The 26,855-nt window shown below is 38.2% G+C and overlaps 1 protein-coding gene across 2 annotated transcripts in view; it reads right to left on the reverse strand.

The window, feature by feature from the left end:
- Positions 1-26,855, reverse strand: part of LOC133643628 (metabotropic glutamate receptor 4-like) — a 487,563-nt gene that overhangs the window by 136,708 nt on the left and 324,000 nt on the right. For both annotated transcript variants that reach the window (XM_062038295.1, XM_062038294.1), the window contains exons 3-5: positions 13,749-13,884; positions 13,522-13,676; positions 13,319-13,459 (exon numbers count right to left, since the gene is read on the reverse strand). In XM_062038295.1, coding sequence (XP_061894279.1) covers positions 13,319-13,459; positions 13,522-13,676; positions 13,749-13,884 — 432 coding nt within the window. The remainder of the gene's footprint in view (positions 1-13,318; positions 13,460-13,521; positions 13,677-13,748; positions 13,885-26,855) is intronic.

The raw sequence follows: 26,855 nt of genomic DNA on the forward strand, positions 1-26,855 counted from the left end.
GCATCAATCAGTATCAATCTTTACATCTCCTTCATTCGCAGATAAAAGAGAAACTCCATTTCTGCCGCTTCGCAGTCACTCCGGCCCCCCTTTATCCTTTGATCAGACCCAGCCTCGGAGGACGCTGATTATTCCGCGGCGGCGGCCGGGTGTCAGATCTCCTGCGGGCCGCGGAGTGGGAAGGAGGAGTGTCACTCTTTAACCTCAAACAACTGTTGGGGAGAGCGGCTGTCTCCCGGGAAGCAAAGGTCATGGAGTCCTGACGGACAAATGAATGGCTGAGAGCTGACATAAGGAGCTTCTTCAGGGTGAAAGTGGTGTCGACGCCTCACTGCGGTGTAGCGGTCAGCCTACTATACACTGGAAACTCTAAACTTGCTCCTACAGTCGGCGTGATGCTTGTTTACACTGCAGTTTACAAATAGATCGGTTGTAGGAATGAAAGAGTTACAGTGTCACGGCCCGAGCGCATCTTCGGGAGCGCGCCAGGCGCGTGCCAGTCCGGCTGCAGCAAGCAGCTGCAATCCATCGCCAGCAATCAGCGCACCTGTCACTGATCAAAGAACCTGCCTTCATAAACCAGCACAACCTGCTATCCGGCGCCAGAACGTAGCTACCTGTCCTGTGCAGTAAGCCGTATATCGTACTCTATGCGAACCTCCTCTCTCTGTGTTTTCTCCCCCGTCATGTTTGTTGTCTCGTGTCCATATAGTACATATACACATACATATACACCATACATACACAATACATGTACATATACAGTACATATACATATACACCATACATACACAATACATATACAGAACATATACACATACATACATATACAGTACTTATACACCATATATGTAGAGTGCATATACACCATACAGTACATATTCACCATACATATACAGTGCATATACACCATATATTTATAGTACATATACACCATATATATACAGTACATATACACCATACATATACAATACTTATACAGTACATATACATATACAGTACATATACACATACATATACAGTACATATACACCATATGTTTACAGTACATATACACCATACATATACAATACTTATACAGTACATATACAGTACATATACACATACATATACCGTACATATACACATACATATACAGTGCACATACACATACATATACAGTACATGTACACCATACATATACAGTACATATACACATACATATACAGTACATATACACATACATATACAGTACATATATACCATATAAACAGTACATATACACTATATATTTACAGTACATATACATCATATATTTACAGTATAACGTATACTGTATTTACAATACATATACAGCATATTTTTACAGTACATATACAGCATATATTCACAGTACATATACACATACATATACAGTACACATATACCATATATATACAGTACATATACAGCATATATTTACAGTATAACATATACTGTATTTACAGTACATATACAGCATATAGTGACCGTACATATACATATACACCATTCATACACAATATATATATATATATATATATATATATATATATATACACATACTATACAGTACATATACTGTATACCATATATATACAGTACATATACAGCATATATTTACAGTACATGTACAGCATATATTTACAGTACATATAAAGCATATATTTACAGTACATATACAGCATATATTTACAGTACATGTACAGCACATATTTACAGTACATATACAGCATATATTTACAGTATAACATGCACCCTACTGTACTACCTGTGAGATGTTATTAAACCCAAAAGTATCCACACAAATCATAGCAACATTTGCTTGACAAGAAGGAAGGACCAGCAACATTCCAGCAAAGACTTCAAGTGAGTTTGCACTCTTCCAAAAACATGTTAGCTTGATGCTAATTTACATTGGGTGTGCCACAAGGAAGCTACTATTAGCATTAGCGTTTTTACATGGCCATTTCAGCCCCTAAAAATCTAGTAATGAAAACTACAACTGAGATGAACGTTACCATCAGACAGCTGGTGTGTAACAAGCGCAATACTGTGTTATTTTTTGCAAATATTAGCTCATTTGGAATGTCATGCCTGCAACATGTTTCAAAAAAGCTGGCACAAGTGGCAAAAAAGACTGAGAGTGTCGAGGAATGCTCATCAAAGACTTATTTGGAACATCCCACAGGTGAACAGGCTAATTGGGAACAGGTGGGTGCCATGATTGGGTATAAAAGTAGATTCCATGAAATGCTCAGTCATTCACAAACAAGGACGGGGCGAGGGTCACCACTTTGTCAACAAATGCCTGAGCAAATTGTTTAAGAACAACATTTCTCAACAAGGAATTTGGGGATTTCACCATCTACGCTCCGTAATATCATCAAAAGGTTCAGAGAATCTGGAGAAATCACTGCACGTAAGCCATGATATTACGCACCTTGGATCCCTCAGGCGCTACTGCATCAAAGAGCCACATCAGTGTGTAAAGGATATCACCACACGGGCTCAGGAACAACTCAGTAAACCACTGTCAGTAACTACAGTTGGTCGCAACACCTCTAAAACTCTATTATGCAAAGCCAAAGCCATTTATCAACAACACCCAGAAAAGCTTCGCTGGGCCCGAGCTCATCTAAGATGGACTGATGCAAAGTGGAAACGTGTTCTGTGGTCTGACGAGTCCACATTTAAAATTGTTTTTGGAAACTGTGGATGTCGCGTCCTCCGGACAAGAAAATAACTGTCCGGACTGTTCTAGGGTGAAAGTGTAAAAGGCAGCATGTGTGATGGTATGGGTGTGTATTAGTGCCCAAGACATGGGTAACTTACACATCTGTGAAGGCACCATTAATGCTGAAAGGTACATACAGCTTTTGGAGAGCCATATGTTGCCATCCAAGCAATGTTTAATGGACGCCCCTGCTTATTTCAGAAAAACAATGCCAAGCCACATGTTACAACAGCGTGGCTTCGTAGTAAAAAAAAAAAAAAAAGAAGTTTCTCAGTGTGAACATGAAATATTTTGTTTTTGCAGTCTATACAATTGAATATAAGTTGAAAAGGATTTGATGTATTCTCTTTTTATTTACCATTTACACAACGTGACAACTTCACTGCTTTTGGCTTTTATAGATCAGGGGCCGTACTTATCAAGCTTCTTAGAGTGCCATTTTACACTTAAGTCCTGAGAATTTGCGAAATTTAGTCCTACTCTCAAACTTAAGAATAAAAGCTTTTTATCAACGTTCTTAAGTCTAAGAATCACTCCTACTCTCCACGATATTTAAGAGACCTTCAGAGGTGTCTTAAGTGGTTAGGAGTTGCCAGCAGGGGATGGCACTGAGGCGAGAGAGACGTGCACGAACGTTCAGGGAACGGAACAATGTTGTTGTTTTTTTATGACGAGCAGCTGATCAAACGGTATCGTTTAGACAGAGCGGATATTATTTTTGTCACAGATTTAATACTTTTCGATTCTTTGTTGATTTCTGCATGTGGCTGCAGTGGGCTAGTATATATAGAGCCACCCACACCAGTTTCAAATTAGTTGCCTAATTAAGGAATTGGAAAGAAAATGTTATGTCAGTAGCGTATGTGTGTGGCCGTGAGGTGAGTGACGTCAGTGAGTGTGTGGGCGATAGAAGAGAGGGAGCGGTAGCGTGAGTGCCGGCGGGGACTAGTTTGTTTTGTATTATTTTGTAGTTTATTGTCAAAATATACACTCCCATTGTCCACTTAAATATTTCCAAGATATTTCTTTATTCTTAGACAACGGATTCCCTTCCGTGATTGGTCATTTCTATGGACACAGAAATGACGTCACCTAAAATTCTGTTTACGGCACATAGTAATGTCGTAATTCAGCTCTGAGTGTGACACTTAAGATTCAGTCCTACACTTCGCTGAAAGTGTGAGTAAGACGCTTGATAACTAACTTTTAAGTGCAGCTTTCAGCGAATAATTTATTTACTCTTAAGTCAACTCTTAGCAGACTTCTTAGGAGTAATTCTAAGAAGCTTGATAAGTACGGCCCCAGAACTTTATTGTTATTGCGCCTAAAAAGTACACAATGAGTTTTGAGTGGGAGGCGTGGCTAGAACAGGAAGTGTACTCAAACCTGAGAGTGAAATTGAATTTTAAAGGCCGGCGTTGAACTGAAAACTGCACTTCTGGCCTCCACCTGGTGCCAAAATAGGATGCCATCATCCACCAACTTCAGCTGTATTTTGTCCCAGTGGTCCTCCGTACTTGTAACATTGTGTGGCCACACACTTAAATACCAGCGTCTGCATGGAAAGTAGCCTGCTGCTTGCAAACATGGCCTGGGGGCAGCGCGGTGGTTCAGTGGCAGTGTCGCCGCACAGCATCAGGGTCGCTGCCTCAAACCCCTGGAGTGTGTGTGTGTGTGTGTGTGTGTGTGTGTGTACTGCCTAAAGAAGTGTCATTCAGCGCTAGCGTGGACTTAAAACGTGGCCTTTAGTAGGAAGGTTTGCGGGGGAGGATTTAGGACTTTGTGGCCCGCGTCCTGACTCCCGTCATTCTTCATGTAGTCAAAGTCTACGTGAATGTCAGCTTCTCTTACATTCTGGACCAGCTCATTTGAAAGGAATTATTATTTTATTTCTTTTTTTTATGAATAAATGTATTATTTGTGACAGAGATGCATGAATAAGTAAAGATCACGTTGGAATATTTTAAATATGGGATAGATTGGACTTTATTTATCCCACAGTGGGAAGGCTGTGGTGCAGATACAACAAATACACACAACAAGTACACAATGTAGTGCAGATACAACAAGTACACACAATAAGGTTAAATAAACATGCAAACCACAGGGAAATATTTTGGGTAATATTTTAAAATTTAAAGGGGAAGTGCACTATTTTGGAATTCAACCTATAGTATTTTTATTTTTTTTAATTCATTCTAAATATTACATAAAAGTAAATAAAAGTCAGAATCCAATGGGAGCTCCACTATTCCGCCCATAAAATACAATAAAAAACATCCAAAAAGCGCCAACAAAACTCCATTTACATCTGGTGACTTGAATATTAACAAGTATTAGTGATTTTGTTATATTAAGTGCTAACACAGGCACACTATTTATAGCGGCGACATCATCACTTTATTAACAAGTATTTGTGATTTTGTTATTATAAGTGCTAACGCAGGCAGACTATTTATAGCGGCGACATCATCACTTTATTAACAAGTGTTAGTGATTTTGTTTTTATAAGTGCTAACGCAGGCAGACTATTTATAACGGCGACATCATCACTTTATTAACAAGTGTTAGTGATTTTGTTAATATAAGTGCTAACGCAGGCAGACTATCTGTAGCGGCGACATCATCACTTTATTAACTAGTATTAGTGATTTTGTTATTATATGTGCTAACGCAGGCAGACTATTTATAGCGGCGTCATCATCACTTTATTAACACGTCTTAGTAATTTTGTTATTATAAGTGCTAACGCAGGCAGACTATTTATAACGGCAGCATCATCACTTCCTATGTGCTAATGTTGACATAATTTACATTTTGTGACATGAATATTAACAAGTGTTAGTGATTTTGTTATCATAAGTGCTAACGCAGGCAGACTATTTATAGCGGCGACATCATCACTTTATTAACAAGTGTTAGTGATTTTGTTATTATAAGTCCTAACGCAGACGGGCTAATTATAGCGGCGACATCATCACTTTATTAACAAGTGTTAGTGATTGTGTTATTATAAGTGCTAACGCAGGCAAACTATTTATAGCGGCGACATCATCACTTTATTAACAAGTGTTAGTGATTGTGTTATTATAAGTGCTAACGCAGACAGACTATTTATAGCGGTGATATCATCACTTTATTAACAAGTGTTAGTGATTTTGTTATTATAAGTCCTAACGCAGACGGGCTAATTATAGCGGCGACATCATCACTTTATTAACAAGTGTTAGTGATTGTGTTATTATAAGTGCTAACGCAGACAGACTATTTATAGCGGTGATATCATCACTTTATTAACAAGTGTTAGTGATTTTGTTATTATAAGTGCTAATGCAGACGGGCTATTTATAGCGGCGACATCATCACTTCATCAACAAGTATTAGTGATTTTGTTATTATAAGTGATTACGCAGGCAGACTATTTATAGCGGCGTCATCATCACTTTATTAACACGTCTTAGTAATTTTGTTATTATAAGTGCTAACGCAGGCAGACTATTTATAACGGCAGCATCATCACTTCCTATGTGCTAATGTTGACATAATTTACATTTTGTGACATGAATAGTAACAAGTATTAGTGATTTTGTTATCATAAGTGCTAACGCAGGCAGACTATTTATAGCGGCGACATCATCACTTTATTAACAATTGTTAGTGATTTTGTTATTATAAGTGCTAACGCAGACGGGCTAATTATAGCGGCGACATCATCACCTTATCAACAAGTATTAGTGATTTTGTTATTATAAGTGATAACGCAGGCAGACTATTTATAGCGGCGACATCATCATTTTATTAACAAGTATTAGTGATTGTGTTATTATAAGTGCTAACGCAGGCAGACTATTTATAGCGGCGACATCATCACTTTATTAACAAGTGTTAGTGATTTTGTTATTATAAGTGCTAACGCAGGCAGACTATTTATAGCGGCGACATCATCACTTTATTAACAAGGGTTAGTAATTTTGTTATTATAAGTGCTAACGCAGGCACACTATTTATAGCGACAACATCATCACTTTATTAACAAATGTTAGTGATTTTGTTATTATAAGTGCTAACGCAGACAGACTATTTATAGCGGTGATATCATCACTTTATTAACAAGTGTTAGTGATTTTGTTATTATAAGTGCTAACGCAGACAGGCTATTTATAGCGGCGACATCATCACTTTATCAACAAGTATTAGTGATTATGTTATTATAAGTGCTAACGCAGGCAGACTATTTAGAGCGGTGATATCATCACTTTATTAACAAGTGTTAGTGATTTTGTTATTATAAGTGCTAACGCAGACGGGCTATTTATAGCGGCGACATCATAACTTTATCAACAAGTATTAGTGAGTTTTTTATTAAAAGTGCTAACGCAGGCAGACTATTTAGAGCGGCGACATCATTACTTTATTAACAAGTGTTAGTGATTTTGTTATTTTAAGTGCTAACACAGGCACACTATTTATAGCGGCGACATCATCACTTTATTAACAAGTATTAGTGATTGTGTTATTATAAGTGCTAACGCAGGCAGACTATTTATAGCAGTGAAATCATCAGTTCCTGTGTGCTAGTGTTGACATAATTTACATTTTGTGACATGAATATTACCAAGTATTAGTGATTTTGTTATCATAAGTGCTAACGCAGGCAGACTATTTATAGCGTCGACATCATCACTTTATTAACAAGTATTAGTGATTTTGTTATCATAAGTGCTGACGCAGGCAGACTATTTATAGCGGCGACATCATCACTTTATTAACAAGTGTTAGTGATTTTGTTATTATAAGTGCTAACGCAGACGGGCTAATTATAGCGGCCACATCATCACTTTATTAACAAGTGTTAGTGATTTTGTTATTATAAGTGCTAACGCAGACAGACTATTTATAGCGGCGACATCATCACTTTATTAACAAGTGTTAGTGATTTTGTTATTATAAGTGCCAACGCAGGCATACTATTTATAGCGGCGACATCATCACTTTATTAACAAGTGTTAGTGATTTTGTTATTTTAAGTGCTAACACAGGCACACTATTTATAGCGGCGACATCATCACTTTATTAACAAGTATTAGTGATTGTGTTATTATAAGTGCTAACGCAGGCAGACTATTTATAGCAGTGAAATCATCAGTTCCTGTGTGCTAGTGTTGACATAATTTACATTTTGTGACATGAATATTACCAAGTATTAGTGATTTTGTTATCATAAGTGCTAACGCAGGCAGACTATTTATAGCGTCGACATCATCACTTTATTAACAAGTATTAGTGATTTTGTTATCATAAGTGCTGACGCAGGCAGACTATTTATAGCGGCGACATCATCACTTTATTAACAAGTGTTAGTGATTTTGTTATTATAAGTGCTAACGCAGACGGGCTAATTATAGCGGCCACATCATCACTTTATTAACAAGTGTTAGTGATTTTGTTATTATAAGTGCTAACGCAGACAGACTATTTATAGCGGCGACATCATCACTTTATTAACAAGTGTTAGTGATTTTGTTATTATAAGTGCCAACGCAGGCAGACTATTTATAGCGGCGACATCATCACTTTATTAACAAGTGTTAGTGATTTTGTTATTTTAAGTGCTAACACAGGCACACTATTTATAGCGGCGACATCATCACTTTATTAACAAGTATTAGTGATTGTGTTATTATAAGTGCTAACGCAGGCAGACTATTTATAGCAGTGAAATCATCAGTTCCTGTGTGCTAGTGTTGACATAATTTACATTTTGTGACATGAATATTACCAAGTATTAGTGATTTTGTTATCATAAGTGCTAACGCAGGCAGACTATTTATAGCGTCGACATCATCACTTTATTAACAAGTATTAGTGATTTTGTTATCATAAGTGCTGACGCAGGCAGACTATTTATAGCGGCGACATCATCACTTTATTAACAAGTGTTAGTGATTTTGTTATTATAAGTGCTAACGCAGACGGGCTAATTATAGCGGCCACATCATCACTTTATTAACAAGTGTTAGTGATTTTGTTATTATAAGTGCTAACGCAGACAGACTATTTATAGCGGCGACATCATCACTTTATTAACAAGTGTTAGTGATTTTGTTATTATAAGTGCCAACGCAGGCAGACTATTTATAGCGGCGACATCATCACTTTATTAACAAGTGTTAGTGATTTTGTTATTTTAAGTGCTAACACAGGCACACTATTTATAGCGGCGACATCATCACTTTATTAACAAGTATTAGTGATTGTGTTATTATAAGTGCTAACGCAGGCAGACTATTTATAGCAGTGAAATCATCAGTTCCTGTGTGCTAGTGTTGACATAATTTACATTTTGTGACATGAATATTACCAAGTATTAGTGATTTTGTTATCATAAGTGCTAACGCAGGCAGACTATTTATAGCGTCGACATCATCACTTTATTAACAAGTATTAGTGATTTTGTTATCATAAGTGCTGACGCAGGCAGACTATTTATAGCGGCGACATCATCACTTTATTAACAAGTGTTAGTGATTTTGTTATTATAAGTGCTAACGCAGACGGGCTAATTATAGCGGCCACATCATCACTTTATTAACAAGTGTTAGTGATTTTGTTATTATAAGTGCTAACGCAGACAGACTATTTATAGCGGCGACATCATCACTTTATTAACAAGTGTTAGTGATTTTGTTATTATAAGTGCCAACGCAGGCAGACTATTTATAGCGGCGACATCATCACTTTATTAACAAGTGTTAGTGATTTTGTTATTTTAAGTGCTAACACAGGCACACTATTTATAGCGGCGACATCATCACTTTATTAACAAGTATTAGTGATTGTGTTATTATAAGTGCTAACGCAGGCAGACTATTTATAGCAGTGAAATCATCAGTTCCTGTGTGCTAGTGTTGACATAATTTACATTTTGTGACATGAATATTAACAAGTATTAGTGATTTTGTTATCATAAGTGCTAACGCAGGCAGACTATTTATAGCGTCGACATCATCACTTTATTAACAAGTATTAGTGATTTTGTTATCATAAGTGCTGACGCAGGCAGACTATTTATAGCGGCGACATCATCACTTTATTAACAAGTGTTAGTGATTTTGTTATTATAAGTGCTAACGCAGACGGGCTAATTATAGCGGCGACATCATCACTTTATTAACAAGTGTTAGTGATTTTGTTATTATAAGTGCTAACGCAGACAGACTATTTATAGCGGTGATATCATCACTTTATTAACAAGTGTTAGGGATTTTGTTATTATAAGTGCTAACGCAGACGGGCTATTTATAGCGGCGACATCATCACTTTATTAACAAGTATTAGTGATTTTGTTATTATAAGTGCTAACGCAGGCAGACTATTTATAGCGGCGACATCATCACTTTATTAACAAGTGTTAGTGATTGTGTTATAATAAGTGCTAATGCAGACGGGCTAATTATAGCGGCAACATCATCACTTTATTAACAAGTGTAAGTGATTTTGTTATTATAAGTGCTAACGCAGGCAAACTATTTATAGCGGCGACATCATCACTTTATTAACAAGTGTTAGTGATTTTGTTATTATAAGTGCCAACGCAGGCAGACTATTTATAGCGGCGACATCATCACTTTATTGACAAGTATTAGTGATTTTGTTATTATAAGTGCTAACGCAGGCAGACTATTTGTAGCGGCGACATCATCACTTTATTAACAAGTATTAGTGATTTTGTTATTATAAGTGCTAACGCAGGCAGACTATTTGTAGCGGCAACATCATCACTTTATTAACAAGTATTAGTGATTTTGTTATTATAAGTGCTAACGCAGGCTGACTATTTGTAGCGGCGACATCATCACTTTATTAACAAGTGTTAGTGATTTTGTTATTATAAGTGCTAACACAGACAGACTATTTATAGCGGCGACATCATCACTTTATTAACAAGTATTATGGATTTTGTTATTATAAGTGCTAACGCAGGCGGACTATTTATAGCAGCGACATCATCACTTTATTAACAAGTATTAGTGATTTTGTTATTATAAGTGCCAACGCAGGCAGACTATTTGTAGCGGAGACATTATCACTTTATTAACAAGTATTAGTGATTTTGTTATTATAAGTGCCAACGCAGGCAGACTATTTATAGCGGAGACATTATCACTTTATTAACAAGTATTAGTGATTTTGTTATTATAAGTGCTAACGCAGACGGGCTATTTATAGCAGCGACATAATCACTTTATTAACAAGTGTTAGTGATTTTGTTATTATAAGTGCTAATGCAGGCAGACTATTTATAGCGCCGACATCATCACTTTATTAACAAGTGTTAGTTATTTAGTTATTATAAGTGCTAACACAGACAGACTATTTATAGCGCCGACATCATCAAATAAGTATTTTATTAAGGCATATTATTTGTAGGCTTTCGCGGGCCACATAAAATAATATGGCGGGCCAGATTTGGCCCCGGGGCCTTGAGTTCGACACCTGTGGTTTATAGCCTCATGCTTGTGGAGAGAAGGCACTTCTACTCGCTCACTGCGGTGAAAACTGCTGGCTGTTCAGTTTAAAATTACTTTTCAGCCACCTAGCCGCTACGCTACAGTAGTATGGTCCTTTTAAGTACTTTTTAAACCGAGTTGAGGCTAAACTTTTGACATACGTAGCACTATCGTTAGCTTCTTTGCTATGTGGCTAACAGAAGTGAACAACATAAACAGAAGAGATTAGTGATGGAGTCGATACAAGGAGAGATAAAGGTTCTCAAGCAAATTGGTGTATGTGTCAAAAAAAGATGGAGTCACTCGCCAATCGCCAAATAAATATCTGCATCACTCGAGAGTCGAGAAGTCGGCACAAAAGCCGCCATATTCTTTTGAAAAGTTTGTTGTTTGCGTCATAGTGCGTCAGAGAAGCCTTGGTGAACACGCAAGGGTAAAAAAGAATGCCCGATGCCTCGCCCGTCAGGCGCAGAGAAGGGCAAACAGCTGTAGCAAAGGCCCATTAAAAGAAACCTGTATGGCGGTATCGTCTCAAACAATACCTGCACTGTGGAAAACTGCAACCATCATCCCAGTACCGAAGAAATCCAGACCCACAGAACTCAACCATTACCGCCCCATAGCCCTCACATCCATAATTATGAAGTGCCTGGAGAAACTGCTGCTCTACATCATCCATCCAGTTGTCACCCCACACCTGGACCCCCTCCAAGTTGCCTACAGGGCCAGGAACAGGTGGGTGCCATGATTGGGTATAAAAGTGCCACAAGGAATGCTCCATCTCCTCCTCCAGCATCTGGACTCCCCAGGCAACTTTGCCAGGATCCTCTTTGTGGACTTCAGCTCCGCCTTCAACTCCCTACAGAAGCATCTACTGATCCGGAAACTACACCAGGTCAACATCCCCCCTCAGCTGATCTACCTCATCCACAACTTCCTCACCGACTGACTGCAAGCAGTAAGGGTGGGCTCAAACACGCCCCCGGTGCTTACCATCAACACCGGGGTCCCACAGGGATGTGTGTTGAGCCCTTTCCTGTACACACTCTACACCAATGACTGCCGTAGCATCTCACCCACCACAACATACTTAAAATACTCAGATGACACACCAATTCTCACACTCCTCTCCAACAGTCAATCCATCCTGGACTATCATAACACAGTCAAGCATTTCACAGAGTCATGCACAGCCAGTTATCTGGAAATCAATGTCAATAAAACAGGAGAAATATGGTTCCACCCCCCCTCACCTCAGCACCCCATCATCATAAACACACAAAGAGTTAAAACAGTTGACACTTTTAAATACCTGGGCGTAACCTTGGACAATAAACTCACCTTTGATCAGCACACCAAGGACATTCAAAAAAGAAGTCAACAAAGACTGTCAGACATCCGTAAACTTAAAGGACTATACGTTGCACCTCACATCCTGTTATTACTTTACCAAAGCATCGTTCAACCCATCCTTCTGTACTGTTCCACATGTTTTTTCACTATGCTTAGTGTAACCAAACTCACACGCATTACAAACATAGCAGCTAAAATCATCGGCCTACCCACACCCAACATTTCAGATCTAAACCACAGGTCCATCATTCGACTGGCAAACACAATAGTCCAGGATATTACTCACCCACTACACCAATACATCACCCCACTACCATCAGGGCGCAGGTACAGAACTATCAAATTCCGGAGGGCCCGCCTCAGGAAAAGCCTTACCCCTGCAGCTATAGCCGCCCTTAACAGCAGGCCCGGCCGACCTGTCTGACAAGCCTATAAATGTGTTGGTCATGTATGATGTCTTTTTGTTACTTTTGTTCGTGATGTGTAATGTCTGTTGTTCAAATGTACGGCAGTGAAAATGAATTTCCCCAACGGGGACCAATAAATCTAAATCAATCAAATATATATCACTTTCTAAAATATACCACCCAGCCCTAATCGTATCAATCCAAAATGGTTTTGGCTGAAACCAAAGGACAGTAAAGTGTCCTCTCTCTCGAGGCATCAAAGCAGTTTGAGTCAGTCCCTAAAAAGTCAGTGGTGGAAAATGAAACTTTCTTACTTGTGCACTTCTTGAGTCCGGAGCCTTTCTTCAAGGCGTGACGGCTCAGCTTGCAGCTGAAGTTGTTCTCCCAGAACTCTGCGAACCAAATGTTCCGCCGGTTGTTCTCCAGCGTCCGACTGATGAAGTAACGGTCAAAACCTGGACGCAACGATCCTCGTCAGGTCCTGGGTGAGCCGGGGAGCGTGGGTGTGGTTACCTACCTTTGATGGACAGACGCTTGGGCAGGATGGTGACCGCCCCTTCTGCCATCTCTTCCTGGTGCAGAACGGGTGAGATCTTGGAGCCCCAGCTGTCCGAACCCACCCAGATGAAATGACCGGTCTGATTGGCCTTCTTAGCCGCGTCCAGCAGCCGCCTGCAACAGGGGAGAGAACAAATCGCCGGGGTTTAGGTCGGCCGCCCCAATGCTGGAGTGAAAAAGTCATACCTGATGTCGTCCTCGTTGGCGAAAATGATGACCACTCTTGCGTTGGGGTTTTCGCTGAGTCGTCGGATCACCTTGTCGAACTCGCCCTGCTTGGGCTCGCGGGGGATCTTCACCGACTGCGAGATGCACACACCCCCTACAGGCAGAAATGGCAACCGTCACACGCTTGTTGGGTTTCGGGTATGTTCAAGATCTCACCCACGTGGTGGCGTGGGAGTTAAACCACCACAGATTGACCCAATGGCACGGGACGACTTGAAATTTCTCACACCTCTCTACGCCCACTTAGGCTGTTTAGGACCAACAAGAACGTTTCGGTCAAATCTGATTAGCTGAAAAACATCATTGCAGGGACCAGGTAGGACTTGTGATGTGCTAAAATCCAAATACCAGGTGCTAAACAAACGCACGAATGGTGTACTACTAGCTCAGGGGTCGGCAACCCAAAATGTTGAAAGAGCCATATGGGACCACAAATAGAAAAAAGTAATCTGTCTGGAGGCGTAAAAAATGTAAGTGTCTATATTAACTATAATAGCCTACTATCAAAATTACTTTAAAAGTCTTATATAAGTGTTATAATAAAGACAACAAATGATGTAAGTGTCTATATTAGTTATATTAGCCTACTATCAATATTACTTTTAAGGTCTTATATAAGTGTTATAATGAAGGCAACACATGATGTAAGTGTCTATATTAGCTATATTAGCCTACTATCAAAATGACTTTAAAAGTCTTATAAAGGGGTTGTAATGAAGGCAACACATGATGTAAGTGTCTATATTAGCTAGAATAGCCTACTATCAAAATGACTTTTAACGTCTTATAAAGGGGTTATAATGAAGGCAACGCATGATGTAAGTGTCTATATTAGTTGTATTAACCTACTATCAAAATGACTTTAAAAGTATTATATAAGTGTTTTAATGAAGACAACACATGATGAAAGTGTCTATATTAGCTATATTAGCATACTATCTAAATGACTATATGTCACAAGCAAATCTTTGTTGACAGAAATGTTGAAATGTAATATTTATTCTACACATTTTTACAACATTGGAAAACATTAGTAAAACTTCTCAGAGGGTGAGATAACTCCTGGAAATTACTGTCTTAGAATGGCCAAAGGTATAAATGTGTGTGTCCAAGTTAAAGGAAACATCTTCTTCTAATGGAAGTATTATATTATATATATGTATATATATGTATGTATGTATATCCAAATAAATAAGTATGTATACGTATATATACTGTATGTGTATCTATATATTTTATTAATAAAATATCATATATATATATATATATATATATATATATATATATATATATATATATATATATATATATATATATATATATATATATATATATATATATATATATATATATATATATATATATATATATATACATATATACTACCGTTCAAAAGTTTGGGGTCACCCAAACAATTTTGTGGAATAGCCTTCATTTCTAAGAACAAGAATAGACTGTCGAGTTTTAGATGAAAGTTCTCTTTTTCTGGCCATTTTGAGCGTTTAATTGACCCCACAAATGTGATGCTCCAGAAACTCAATCTGCTCAAAGGAAGGTCAGTTTTGTAGCTTCTGTAACGAGCTAAACTGTTTTCAGATGTGTGAACATGATTGCACAAGGGTTTTCTAATCATCAATTAGCCTTCTGAGCCAATGAGCAAACACATTGTACCATTAGAACACTGGAGTGATAGTTGCTGGAAATGGGCCTCTATACACCTATGTAGATATTGCACCAAAAACCAGACATTTGCAGCTAGAATAGTCATTTACCACATTAGCAATGTATAGAGCGTATTTCTTTAAAGTTAAGACTAGTTTAAAGTTATCTTCATTGAAAAGTACAGTGCTTTTCCTTCAAAAATAAGGACATTTCAATGTGACCCCAAACTTTTGAACGGTAGTGTATATAATGTAGATATACATGCATATATATATGTATACATATATACATTATATATATTGTGCATATGTACCAATATACATATATGTATACATACATATATATGTGTGTGTATATCGTATATATGTATATATGTAAGTGTATATATACACATATATATATATATATATATACATATATATATATATATATATATATATATATATATATATATATATATATATATATATATATATATATATATATATATATATATATATATATATATATATATATATATATATACTTACAAACTTGTTTTTGATTCCCTGCAAGGCAGCTAAGAGGTCAGATTAAGATTCAGGTTAAATTCATATCAATGCAAGACGACCCTGCAAACAACTCAGTGAAGTACAGGAAGTAACATCAAAGAGAGTAAAACTAATGCAGTGAATAAAAAGGTGCTGAAGTTCAGAGTTTGGACATTTGAAATGTTGCCAAAGTGCATCAATAGAAAGGTGACACACATTCACACCATTAGCATCCAAATTGAAACTGGAGTTGCCGTGCTTCTGCAGAGCTTTTAAGCATCTGTCAGCTAATTGTTTGGATCCCTTTTTTTTTTTTTTTGGCCCACAATATTTGGATGAGTGTTGCCTGAATAATCCTCACAACTTCTCCATCCAGCTGGCAGTCACTACATCTGTGCCAGGCCTGGAAGAGGACCTTAGGAATTAGCTGCTGGACACAGGCGAGCATTTAGCAGCCAGAGAGACTTCATTGGAGCCATGATTCAATCCAGAGTAAACACTTTGGTCATGTGACCGTGCTCAGACACTAATAGATCATAATAATATCAGCAAATATCTTCATAGTCAGGGTAAATAAGGAGCAGGAAATACGGATCTACTAAGATCGTGGTATGGCGCCAAACTTTGCTCCGATGGTTTTTGGCCATTATTCGACAAAAGAAAAAGGGGTCGTCCTGTAACGAGATTCTCCTAGGGACTTTGGCAAAATAAGCCGTGGTTCAAATGACGGATACTACACATATAGGTGATGATACACTGCAAACAGATTTTTCCTAAGCCATAAGATGTGGGTGTGGCATGGCGCCAAACTTTTCTACAATGTTTTTTTTGCCATTTTTCGGCAAAAAAAAAGATGTCATACTTTGACGAAATACTCCTAGGGACTTTGGCCAAATGAGTCGTGGTTAAAATGAAAGATACTACACATATTGGTGATGACAAACTGCGAACAAATTTATCCTACGCCATAAGATGGGGGGGTGGTATGGCAGCAAACTTTGCTACGATGGTTTTTGGCCATTATTCAACAAAAGAAAAAGGGGTCGTACTTTAATGAAATTCTCCTTGGGACTTTGGCCAAAAAAGTTGTGGTTCAAATGACAGATACTACACATATTGGTGATGATACACTACAAGCAGATTTTTCCTAAGCCATAAGATGTGGGTGTGGCATGGCGCCAAACTTTGCTACAATGTTTTTTTGCCATTTTTCGGCAAAAAAAAGATGTCGTACTTTGACAAAATACTCCTAGGGACTTTGGCCAAATGAGTCGTGGTTAAAATTAAAGATACTACACATATTGGTGATGAAAAACTGCGAACAAATTTCTCCTACGCCATAAGATGTGGGGGTGGTATGGCAGCAAGCTTTGCTACGATGGTTTTTGGCCATTATTTGACAAAAGAAAAAGGGGTCGTACTTTAACGAAATTCTCCTTGTGACTTTGGCCAAATAAGTCGTGGTTCAAATGACAGATACTACACATATTGGTGATGATACACTGCAAACAGATTTTTCCTAAGCCATAAGATGTGGGTGTGGCATGGCGCCAAACTTTGCTACAATGTTTTTTTGCCATTTTTCGGCAAAAAAAATGATGTCGTACTTTGACGAAATACTCCTTGGGACTTTGGCCAAATGAGTCGTGGTTAAAATGAAAGATACTACACATATTGGTGATGATAAACTGCGAACAAATTTCTCCTACGCCATAAGATGTGGGGGTGGTATGGCAGCAAACGTTGCTACGATGGTTTTTGGCCATTATTCAACAAAAGAAAAAGGGGTCATACTTTAATGAAATTCTCCTTGGGACTTTGGCCAAATAAGTTGTGGTTCAAATGACAGATACTACACATATTGGTGATGATACACTACAAGCAGATTTTTCCTAAGCCATAAGATGTGGGTGTGGCATGGCGCCAAACTTTGCTACAATGTTTTTTTGCCATTTTTCGGCAAAAAAAAGATGTCGTACTTTGACGAAATACTCCTAGGGACTTTGGCCAAATGAGTCGTGGTTAAAATTAAAGATACTACACATATTGGTGATGACAAACTGCGAACAAATTTCTCCTACGCCATAAGATGTGGGGGTGGTATGGCAGCAAGCTTTGCTACGATGGTTTTTGGCCATTATTTGACAAAAGAAAAAGGGGTCGTACTTTAACGAAATTCTCCTTGGGACTTTGGCCAAATAAGTCGTGGTTCAAATGACAGATACTACACATATTGGTGATGATACACTGCAAACAGATTTTTCCTAAGCCATAAGATGTGGGTGTGGCATGGCGCCAAACTTTGCTACAATGTTTTTTTGCCATTTTTCGGCAAAAAAAATGATGTCGTACTTTGACGAAATACTCCTTGGGACTTTGGCCAAATGAGTCGTGGTTAAAATGAAAGATACTACACATATTGGTGATGATAAACTGCGAACAAATTTCTCCTACGCCATAAGATGTGGGGGTGGTATGGCAGCAAACGTTGCTACGATGGTTTTTGGCCATTATTCAACAAAAGAAAAAGGGGTCATACTTTAATGAAATTCTCCTTGGGACTTTGGCCAAATAAGTTGTGGTTCAAATGACAGATACTACACATATTGGTGATGATACACTACAAGCAGATTTTTCCTAAGCCATAAGATGTGGGTGTGGCATGGCGCCAAACTTTGCTACAATGTTTTTTTGCCATTTTTCGGCAAAAAAAAAGATGTCGTACTTTGACGAAATACTCCTAGGGACTTTGGCCAAATGAGTCGTGGTTAAAATGAAATATACTACACATATTGGTGATGATAAACTGCGAACAAACTTCTCCTTCGCCATAAGATGTGGGAGTGGTAAGGTGGCAAACTTTGCTATGAAGGTTTTTGCCCAATTTTTGGCCAAAAAAAAGGTGTCATATTTTGACGAAATACTCCTAGTGACTTTGGCCAAATGAGTAGTGGTTAAAGTTACACATACTCAACATATTGGTGATGATAAACTGCAAACACATTTTTCCTACGCCATAAGGTGTGGGGGTGGTATGGCGGCAAACTTTGCTGTGAAGGTTTTTGCCCAATTTTTGGCAAAAAAAAAGGTGTCATAATTTGACAAACTACTCCTAGGGACTTTGGAAAAATGAGTCGTGGTTAAAGTTACAGATACTCAACATATTGGTGATGATAAAATGCAAACAGATTTTTCCTACGCCATAAGATGTGGGGGTGGTATGGTGGCAAACTTTGCTACAATGTTTTTTTGCCATTTTTTGGCCAAAAAAAGATGTCGAACTCTGACGAAATACTCCTAGGGACTTTGGCCAAATGAGTTGCACTTAAAGTTACATATACTACACATATTGGTGATGATGAACTGCAAACACATTTTTCCTATACTATAATATGTGGGAGTGGCATGGCGTCAAACTTTGCTAGGAAGGTTTCTGGCCATTTTTTGGCCAAAAAAAAGGTGTCGTACTTTGACGAAATACTCCTAGGGACTTTGGTCAAATGAGTCACAGTTTAAATGACAGATACTACACATATTGGTGATGATAAACTGCAAACAGATTTTTCCTACGCCTTAACATGTGGGTGAGGCATGGCGCCAAACTTTGCTACAATGTTTTTGTTGCCATTTTTCGGCAAAAAAAAAGGTGTCGTACTTTGACAAAATACTCCTAGGGATTTTGGCCAAATGAGTCGCACTTAAAGTTACAGAAACTACACATATTGGTGATGATAAACTGCGAACAAACTTACCCTACGCCATAAAATGTGGGGGTGGTATGGCGGCAAACTTTGCTATTAAAGTTTTTGCCCAATTATTGCCTTAAAAAAAGGGGTCGTACTTTAACAAACTACTCCTAGGGACTTTGGCCAAATTAATCGCGGTTAAAGTGACAGATACTATACATATTGGTGATGAAAAACTGCAAACACATGTTTTCTATGCTGTAAGATGTGGGCGTGGTATGGTGCCAAACTTTGCTCTAATGGTTTTTGGCCATTATTTGGCAAAACAAAGGTGGTGTACTTTGACAAAATAGTCCTAGGGACTTTGGCCAAATGAGTCATGGTTAAAATTACAGATACTACACATATTAGTGATGATAAAATGCAAACATATTTTTCCTACGCCATAAGATGTGGGAGTGGCATGGCGCCAAATTTTGCTACAATGTTTTTTTTGCCATTTTTAGGCAAAAAAAAAAGGGGTCGTACTTTAGCAAACTCCTCCTAGGGCGTTTGGCCAAATGAGTCGTGATTAAAATGACAGATACTAGACATATTGGGGATGATAAACTGCGAACAAACTTCTCCTACACCATAAGATGTTGGGGTGGTATGGCGGCAAACTTTGCTATTAAGGTTTTTTCCCAATTATTGGCAAAAAAAGGGGGTCAAACTTTAACAAACTACTCCTAGGGACTTTGGCCAAATGAGTCGCAGTTCAAATGACAGATACTACACATGTTGCTGATGATAAACTGCAAACAGATTTTTCCTACGCCATAAGATGTGGGCGTGGCATGGCGCCAAACTTTGCTACAATGGATTTTGGCCATTTTTCTGCCAAAAAAAGAGGTCGTACTTTGACGAACTCCTCCTACGGACTTTGACCAAATGAGTCGTGGTTAAAATGACAGATACTACACATATTGGTGATGATAAACTGCGAACAAACTTCTCCTACACCATAACATGTGAGGGTGGTATGGCGGCAAACTTTGCTATGAAGGTTTTTGCCCAATTATTGGCAAAAAAAAGGGGTCATACTTTAACAAACTACTCCTAGGGACTTTGGCCAAATGAGTCGTGGTTAAAATGAAATATACTACACAATGATGATGATAAACTGCAATAATTTTTTTTCTTACACCATAAGATGTGGGTGTGGTATGGCGCCAAACTTTGCTACGAAGCTTTTTGGCCATTATTCTGCAAAAAAAAGGGGTTGTACTTTAACAAAATGCTCCTAGAGACTTTGGCCAAATCAGTCTTGGTTAAAGTTACAGATACTACACATATAGGTGATGATAAACTGCAAACACATATTGCCTAAGCCATAAGATGTGGGCGTATGGCGCCAAACTTTGTTACAAAGGTTTTTGGCCTTCATTCGGCAAAAAAAGGGGGTCATACTTTGACGAACTCCTCTTAGGGACTTTGGCCCAATAAGTCGCAGTTAAATTGACAGATACTACACATATTGCTGATGACAAACTGCAAACTCATTTTTCCTATGCCATAATATGTGGGTGTGGCATGGAGCCAAACATTGCTACGATGGTTTTCGGCCATTATTCGGCAAAAAAAACTCCTCCTAGGGACTTTGGCCAAATGAGTCATTATTAAAGTTACAGATACAACACATATTTGTGTAACAAACACTGAACACATAGGCAATGATAAACTGCCAACCAATTTTTCCTACGCCATAAGATGTGGGTGTCGCATGGCGCCAAACTCCGCAACAATGTTTTTTTGCCATTTTTCGGCAAAAAAAAGGGTGTCATACTTTGACAAAATACTCCTCGGGACTTTGGCCAAACAAGTCGTGGTTAAAATGACAGATACTACACATATTGGTGATGATAAACTGCGAACAAATGTTGCCTACGCCATAAGATGTGGGCGTGGTATGGCGCCAAACTTTGCTCTGATTGTTTTTGGCCATTATTAGGCAGAAAAAAAGGTGTCATACTTTAACAAACTACTCCTAGGGACTTTGGCCAAATGAATCGCGATTAAAGTGACAGATACTACACATATCGGTGATGATAAACTGCGAAAAAAATTTGCATACACCATAAGATGTGGGGGTGGTATGGCGGAAAACTTTGCTATGAAGGTTTATGCCCAATTATTGGCCAAAAAAAAGGGGTCGTACTTTAACAAACTACTAGAGACTTTGGCCAAATGAGTCACAGTTAAAGTTACAGATACTACACATAATGGTGATGATAAACTGCAAACAAATGTTGCCTACGCCATAAGATGTGGGCGTGGTATGGCGCCAAACTTTGCTCCGATGGTTTTTGGCTATTATTATGTAGAAAAAAAGGTGTCGTACTTTAACAAACAACTCCTAGGGACTTTGGCCAAATAAATTGCGGTTAAAGTGACAGATACAAAACTTTGTCACTTCCTTTCAATGAGAAAGGACGCAAAGAAAAAAGGCTCCGCATCTGCTACCGGAGTTTTTGTTAAATCTGAAGATTTTGACCACTGGTTTGCGATCACAGCCACAGGAGAGTCACCTGGCATCTTCGATCTGATTTTGGTCAGTTGAGAGGCACTGATACGCTGAAATAAGGCGAGTTGGAAGAGCCGTTAGCCTCAAGCCAAAGGCTACGGCGAGTTTACAGCTGTTTTAAAGTGATCCCGACGTCGCAGAGTGATATAAGTTGGCAGGCTGACACCTCAAATTTATCTCTGAATGGCTCAAGGTACGAAATTGTTGCATCAGAGGGTTAGTCTTAAACTGGATAAGAAGTTATCTAACGAACAGGAAACAATACGTGAAGCTAGGCGAACACACGTCTACAACGCTAAATATATCCTGTGGTGTACCTCAGGGATCAATACTAGGACCTAAATTATTCAATCTCTATATAAATGACATTTGTAAAGTTACAAAATATTTAAAGTTAGTATTATTTGCGGATGATACAACAGCGTTTTGTTCAGGAGAGAACACACAGGAGATAATACAAATAATAACAGAAGAAATTAACAAATTAAAAAGATGGTTTGACAAAAACAGACTATCGTTGAATCTCAGTAAAACTAAAATAATGCTATTTGGTAACAGTAGAAGAGAAAGTCAAACACAAATACAAATAGACAGAATAGAAATTGAAAGAGTAAATGAAACCAAATTTCTAGGTATAATGATTGATGATAAATTGAACTGGAAATCTCACGTAAAAAATATACAACATAAAGTAGCAAGAAACACGTCAATAATGAATAAAGCAAAACATGTTCTAGACCAAAAATCACTTCATATTCTCTACTGCTCACTAGTGTTACCATATTTGAGCTACTGTGTAGAAATATGGGGAAATAATTACAAAAGTACACTTCATTCATTAACGGTGTTACAAAAAAGATCAATTAGAATAATACATAATGTTGGATATAGAGAACACACAAACCCTTTATTTATTGACTCAAAAATACTGAAATTCCACAACATAGTGAATTTGCAAACAGCTAAAATTATACACAAAGCAAACTATAACCTGCTACCCAAGAATATACAACAATTCTTCTCAAAAAAAGAGGACAAATATAATCTTAGAGAAAAACATTTGTTTGCACATACAACACTTAAGACCTTCAGTATATCAGTATGTGGAATTCAATTATGGAATGGATTAAGCAAAGCAATCAAACAATGTACTAATATGATCCACTTCAAGAAACTCTTCAAACTTAAAGTGTTTACAAAGTACAAAGAATAAGAACCATGACAAACATTCTGAATTTATTTCATCCATCCATTCATTCATTCTTAAAGTAATCTTACTTATCTCATCATATGAAATATGACTTACTTCACCAATTATTATTAACAAATTCTTACTATTATTTATTTATTTATTTTTATTGTGATTACTTATGGAGTTTATTGTGAATAAATTGTGAACAGGAAGTGTTGCAACTGTTATGTAAAGAAAAGGGGTAGGATTAAATAAGCTCTGCTTCTTCCTACTCCTTTTCGAACATGTTGAAAAGAGAAATTGGAAATTGTGATGTATCATGTTGTATGCTTGCATGTTCGAAATAAACTCAAACTCAAACTACACATATTGGTGATGATAAACTGCAAACAAATGTTGCCTACGCCATAAGATGTGGGCGTGGTATGGCGCCAAACTTTGTTACAAAGGTTTTTGGCCATTATTCGGCACAAAAATTAGGTTATACTTTGACAAACTCCTCCTACGGACTTTGGCCAAATGGGTTGTGATTAAAATTACATTTATTACACATATTGGTGATGATAAACTGCGAACAAAGTTTTTCTACGCCATAAGATGTGAGCATGGCATGGCGCCAAACTTTGCCCAATGGTTTTTGGCCATTTTTTGGCCAAAAAAAGAGGTCGTACTTTAGCAAACTCCTCCTAATGACTTTGGCCAAAAGAGTTGCAGTTACAATGACAAATACTAAACACATAGGCGATGGTAAACTGCCAACCAATTTTTCCTACTCCATAAGATGTGGGCGTGGCATGGCGCCAAACTTTGCGACAATGGGTTTTGGCCATTATTCGCCTAAAAAAAGTGGGTCATACTTTGACGAAATAGTCCTAGGGACTTTGGCCAAATGAGTCGCGGTTAAAGTTACAGATACTACACATATTGGTGATGATAAACTGCAAACAAAGTTTCTTTATGCAATAAGATGTGGGCGTGGCATGGCGCCAAACTTTGCCCCAATAGTTTTTGGCCATTGTTTGGTAAAAAAAAGAGGTCGTACTTTAGCAAACTCCTCCTAATGACTTTGGCCAAAAGAGTTGCTGTTAAAATGACAAATACTAAACACATAGGCGATGATAAACTGCCAACCAATTTTTCCTACTCCATAAGATGTGGGCGTGGCATGGCGCCAAACTTTGCGACAATGGGTTTTGGCCATTATTCGCCTAAAAAAAGTGGGTCATACTTTGACGAAATAGTCCTAGGGACTTTGGCCAAATGAGTCGCGGTTAAAGTTACATATACTACACATATTGGTGATGATAAACTGCAAACAAAGTTTCTTTATGCAATAAGATGTGGGCGTGGCATGGCGCCAAACTTTGCCCCAATAGTTTTTGGCCATTGTTCGGTAAAAAAAAAGAGGTCGTACTTTAGCGAAGTCCTCCTATTGACTTTGGCCAAATGATTTGCAGTTAAAATGACAAATACTAAACACATAGGCGATGATAAACTGCCAACCAATTTTTCCTACGACATAAGATGTGGGCGTGGCATGGTGCCAAACTTTGCGACAATGGGTTTTGGCTATTATTCGCCTAAAAAAAGTGGGTCATACTTTGACAAAATAGTCCTAGGGACTTTGGCCAAATGAGTCGCGGTTAAAGTTACAGATACTACACATATTGGTGATGACAAACTGAAAACAAAGTTTCTTTATGCAATAAGATGTGGGCGTGGCATGGCGCCAAACTTTGCCCCAATAGTTTTTGGCCATTGTTCGGTAAAAAAAAAGAGGTCGTACTTTAGCGAAGTCCTCCTAATGACTTTGGCCAAAAGAGTTGCTGTTAAAATGACAAATACTAAACACATAGGCGATGATAAACTGCCAACCAATTTTTCCTACTCCATAAGATGTGGGCGTGGCATGGCGCCAAACTTTGCGACAATGGTTTTTGGCCATTATTCGGCCAAAAAAAGTGGGTCATACTTTGACGAAATAGTCCTAGGGACTTTGGCCAAATGAGTCGCGGTTAAAGTTACAGATACTACACATATTGGTGATGATAAACTGCAAACAAAAGTTTTTTTATGCAATAAGATGTGGGCGTGGCATGGCGCCAAACTTTGCCCCAATAGTTTTTGGCCATTGTTCGGTAAAAAAAAAGAGGTCGTACTTTAGCGAACTCCTCCTAATGACTTTGGCCAAAAGAGTTGCAGTTAAAATGACAAATACTAAACACATAGGCGATGATAAACTGCCAACCAATTGTTCCTACTCCATAAGATGTGGGCGTGGCATGGCGCCAAACTTTGCGACGATGGCTTTTGGCCATTATTCGCCTAAAAAAAGTGGGTCATACTTTGACGAAATAGTCCTAGGGACTTTGGCCAAATGAGTCGCGGTTAAAGTTACAGATACTACACATATTGGTGATGATAAACTGCAAACAAAGTTTCTTTATGCAATAAGATGTGGGCGTGGCATGGCGCCAAACTTTGCCCCAATAGTTTTTGGCCATTGTTTGGTAAAAAAAAGAGGTCGTACTTTAGCGAACTCCTCCTAATGACTTTGGCCAAAAGAGTTGCAGTTAAAATGACAAATACTAAACACATAGGCGATGATAAACTGCCAACCAATTTTTCCTACTCCATAAGATGTGGGCGTGGCATGGCGCCAAACTTTGCGACGATGGGTTTTGGCCATTATTCGCCTAAAAAAAGTGGGTCATACTTTGACGAAATAGTCCTAGAACTTTGGCCAAATGAGTCGCGGTTAAAGTTACAGATACTACACATATTGGTGATGATAAACTGCAAACAAAGTTTCTTAATGCAATAAGATGTGGGCGTGGCATGGCGCCAAACTTTGCCCCAATAGTTTTTGGCCATTGTTCGGTAAAAAAAAAGAGGTCGTACTTTAGCGAACTCCTCCTAATGACTTTGGCCAAAAGAGTTGCAGTTAAAATGACAAATACTAAACACATAGGCGATGATAAACTGCCAACCAATTTTTCCTACTCCATAAGATGTGGGCGTGGCATGGCGCCAAACTTTGCGACAATGGGTTTTGGCCATTATTCGACTAAAAAAAGTGGGTCATACTTTGACGAAATAGTCCTAGGGACTTTGGCCAAATGAGTCGCGGTTAAAGTTACAGATACTACACATATTGGTGATGATAAACTGCAAACAAAGTTTCTTTATGCCATAAGATGTGGGCGTGGCATGGCGCCAAACTTTGCCCCAATAGTTTTTGGCCATTGTTCGGTAAAAAAAAAGAGGTCGTACTTTAGCGAACTCCTCCTATTGACTTTGGCCAAAAGAGTTGCTGTTAAAATGACAAATACTAAACAAATAGGCGATGATAAACTGCCAACCAATTTTTCCTACTCCATAAGATGTGGGCGTGGCATGGTGCCAAACTTTGCGACAATGGTTTTTGGCCAT

Source organism: Entelurus aequoreus, linkage group LG26 (genome assembly GCF_033978785.1).
Source record: "Entelurus aequoreus isolate RoL-2023_Sb linkage group LG26, RoL_Eaeq_v1.1, whole genome shotgun sequence".
In the NCBI taxonomy this organism is placed as follows: domain Eukaryota; kingdom Metazoa; phylum Chordata; class Actinopteri; order Syngnathiformes; family Syngnathidae; genus Entelurus; species Entelurus aequoreus.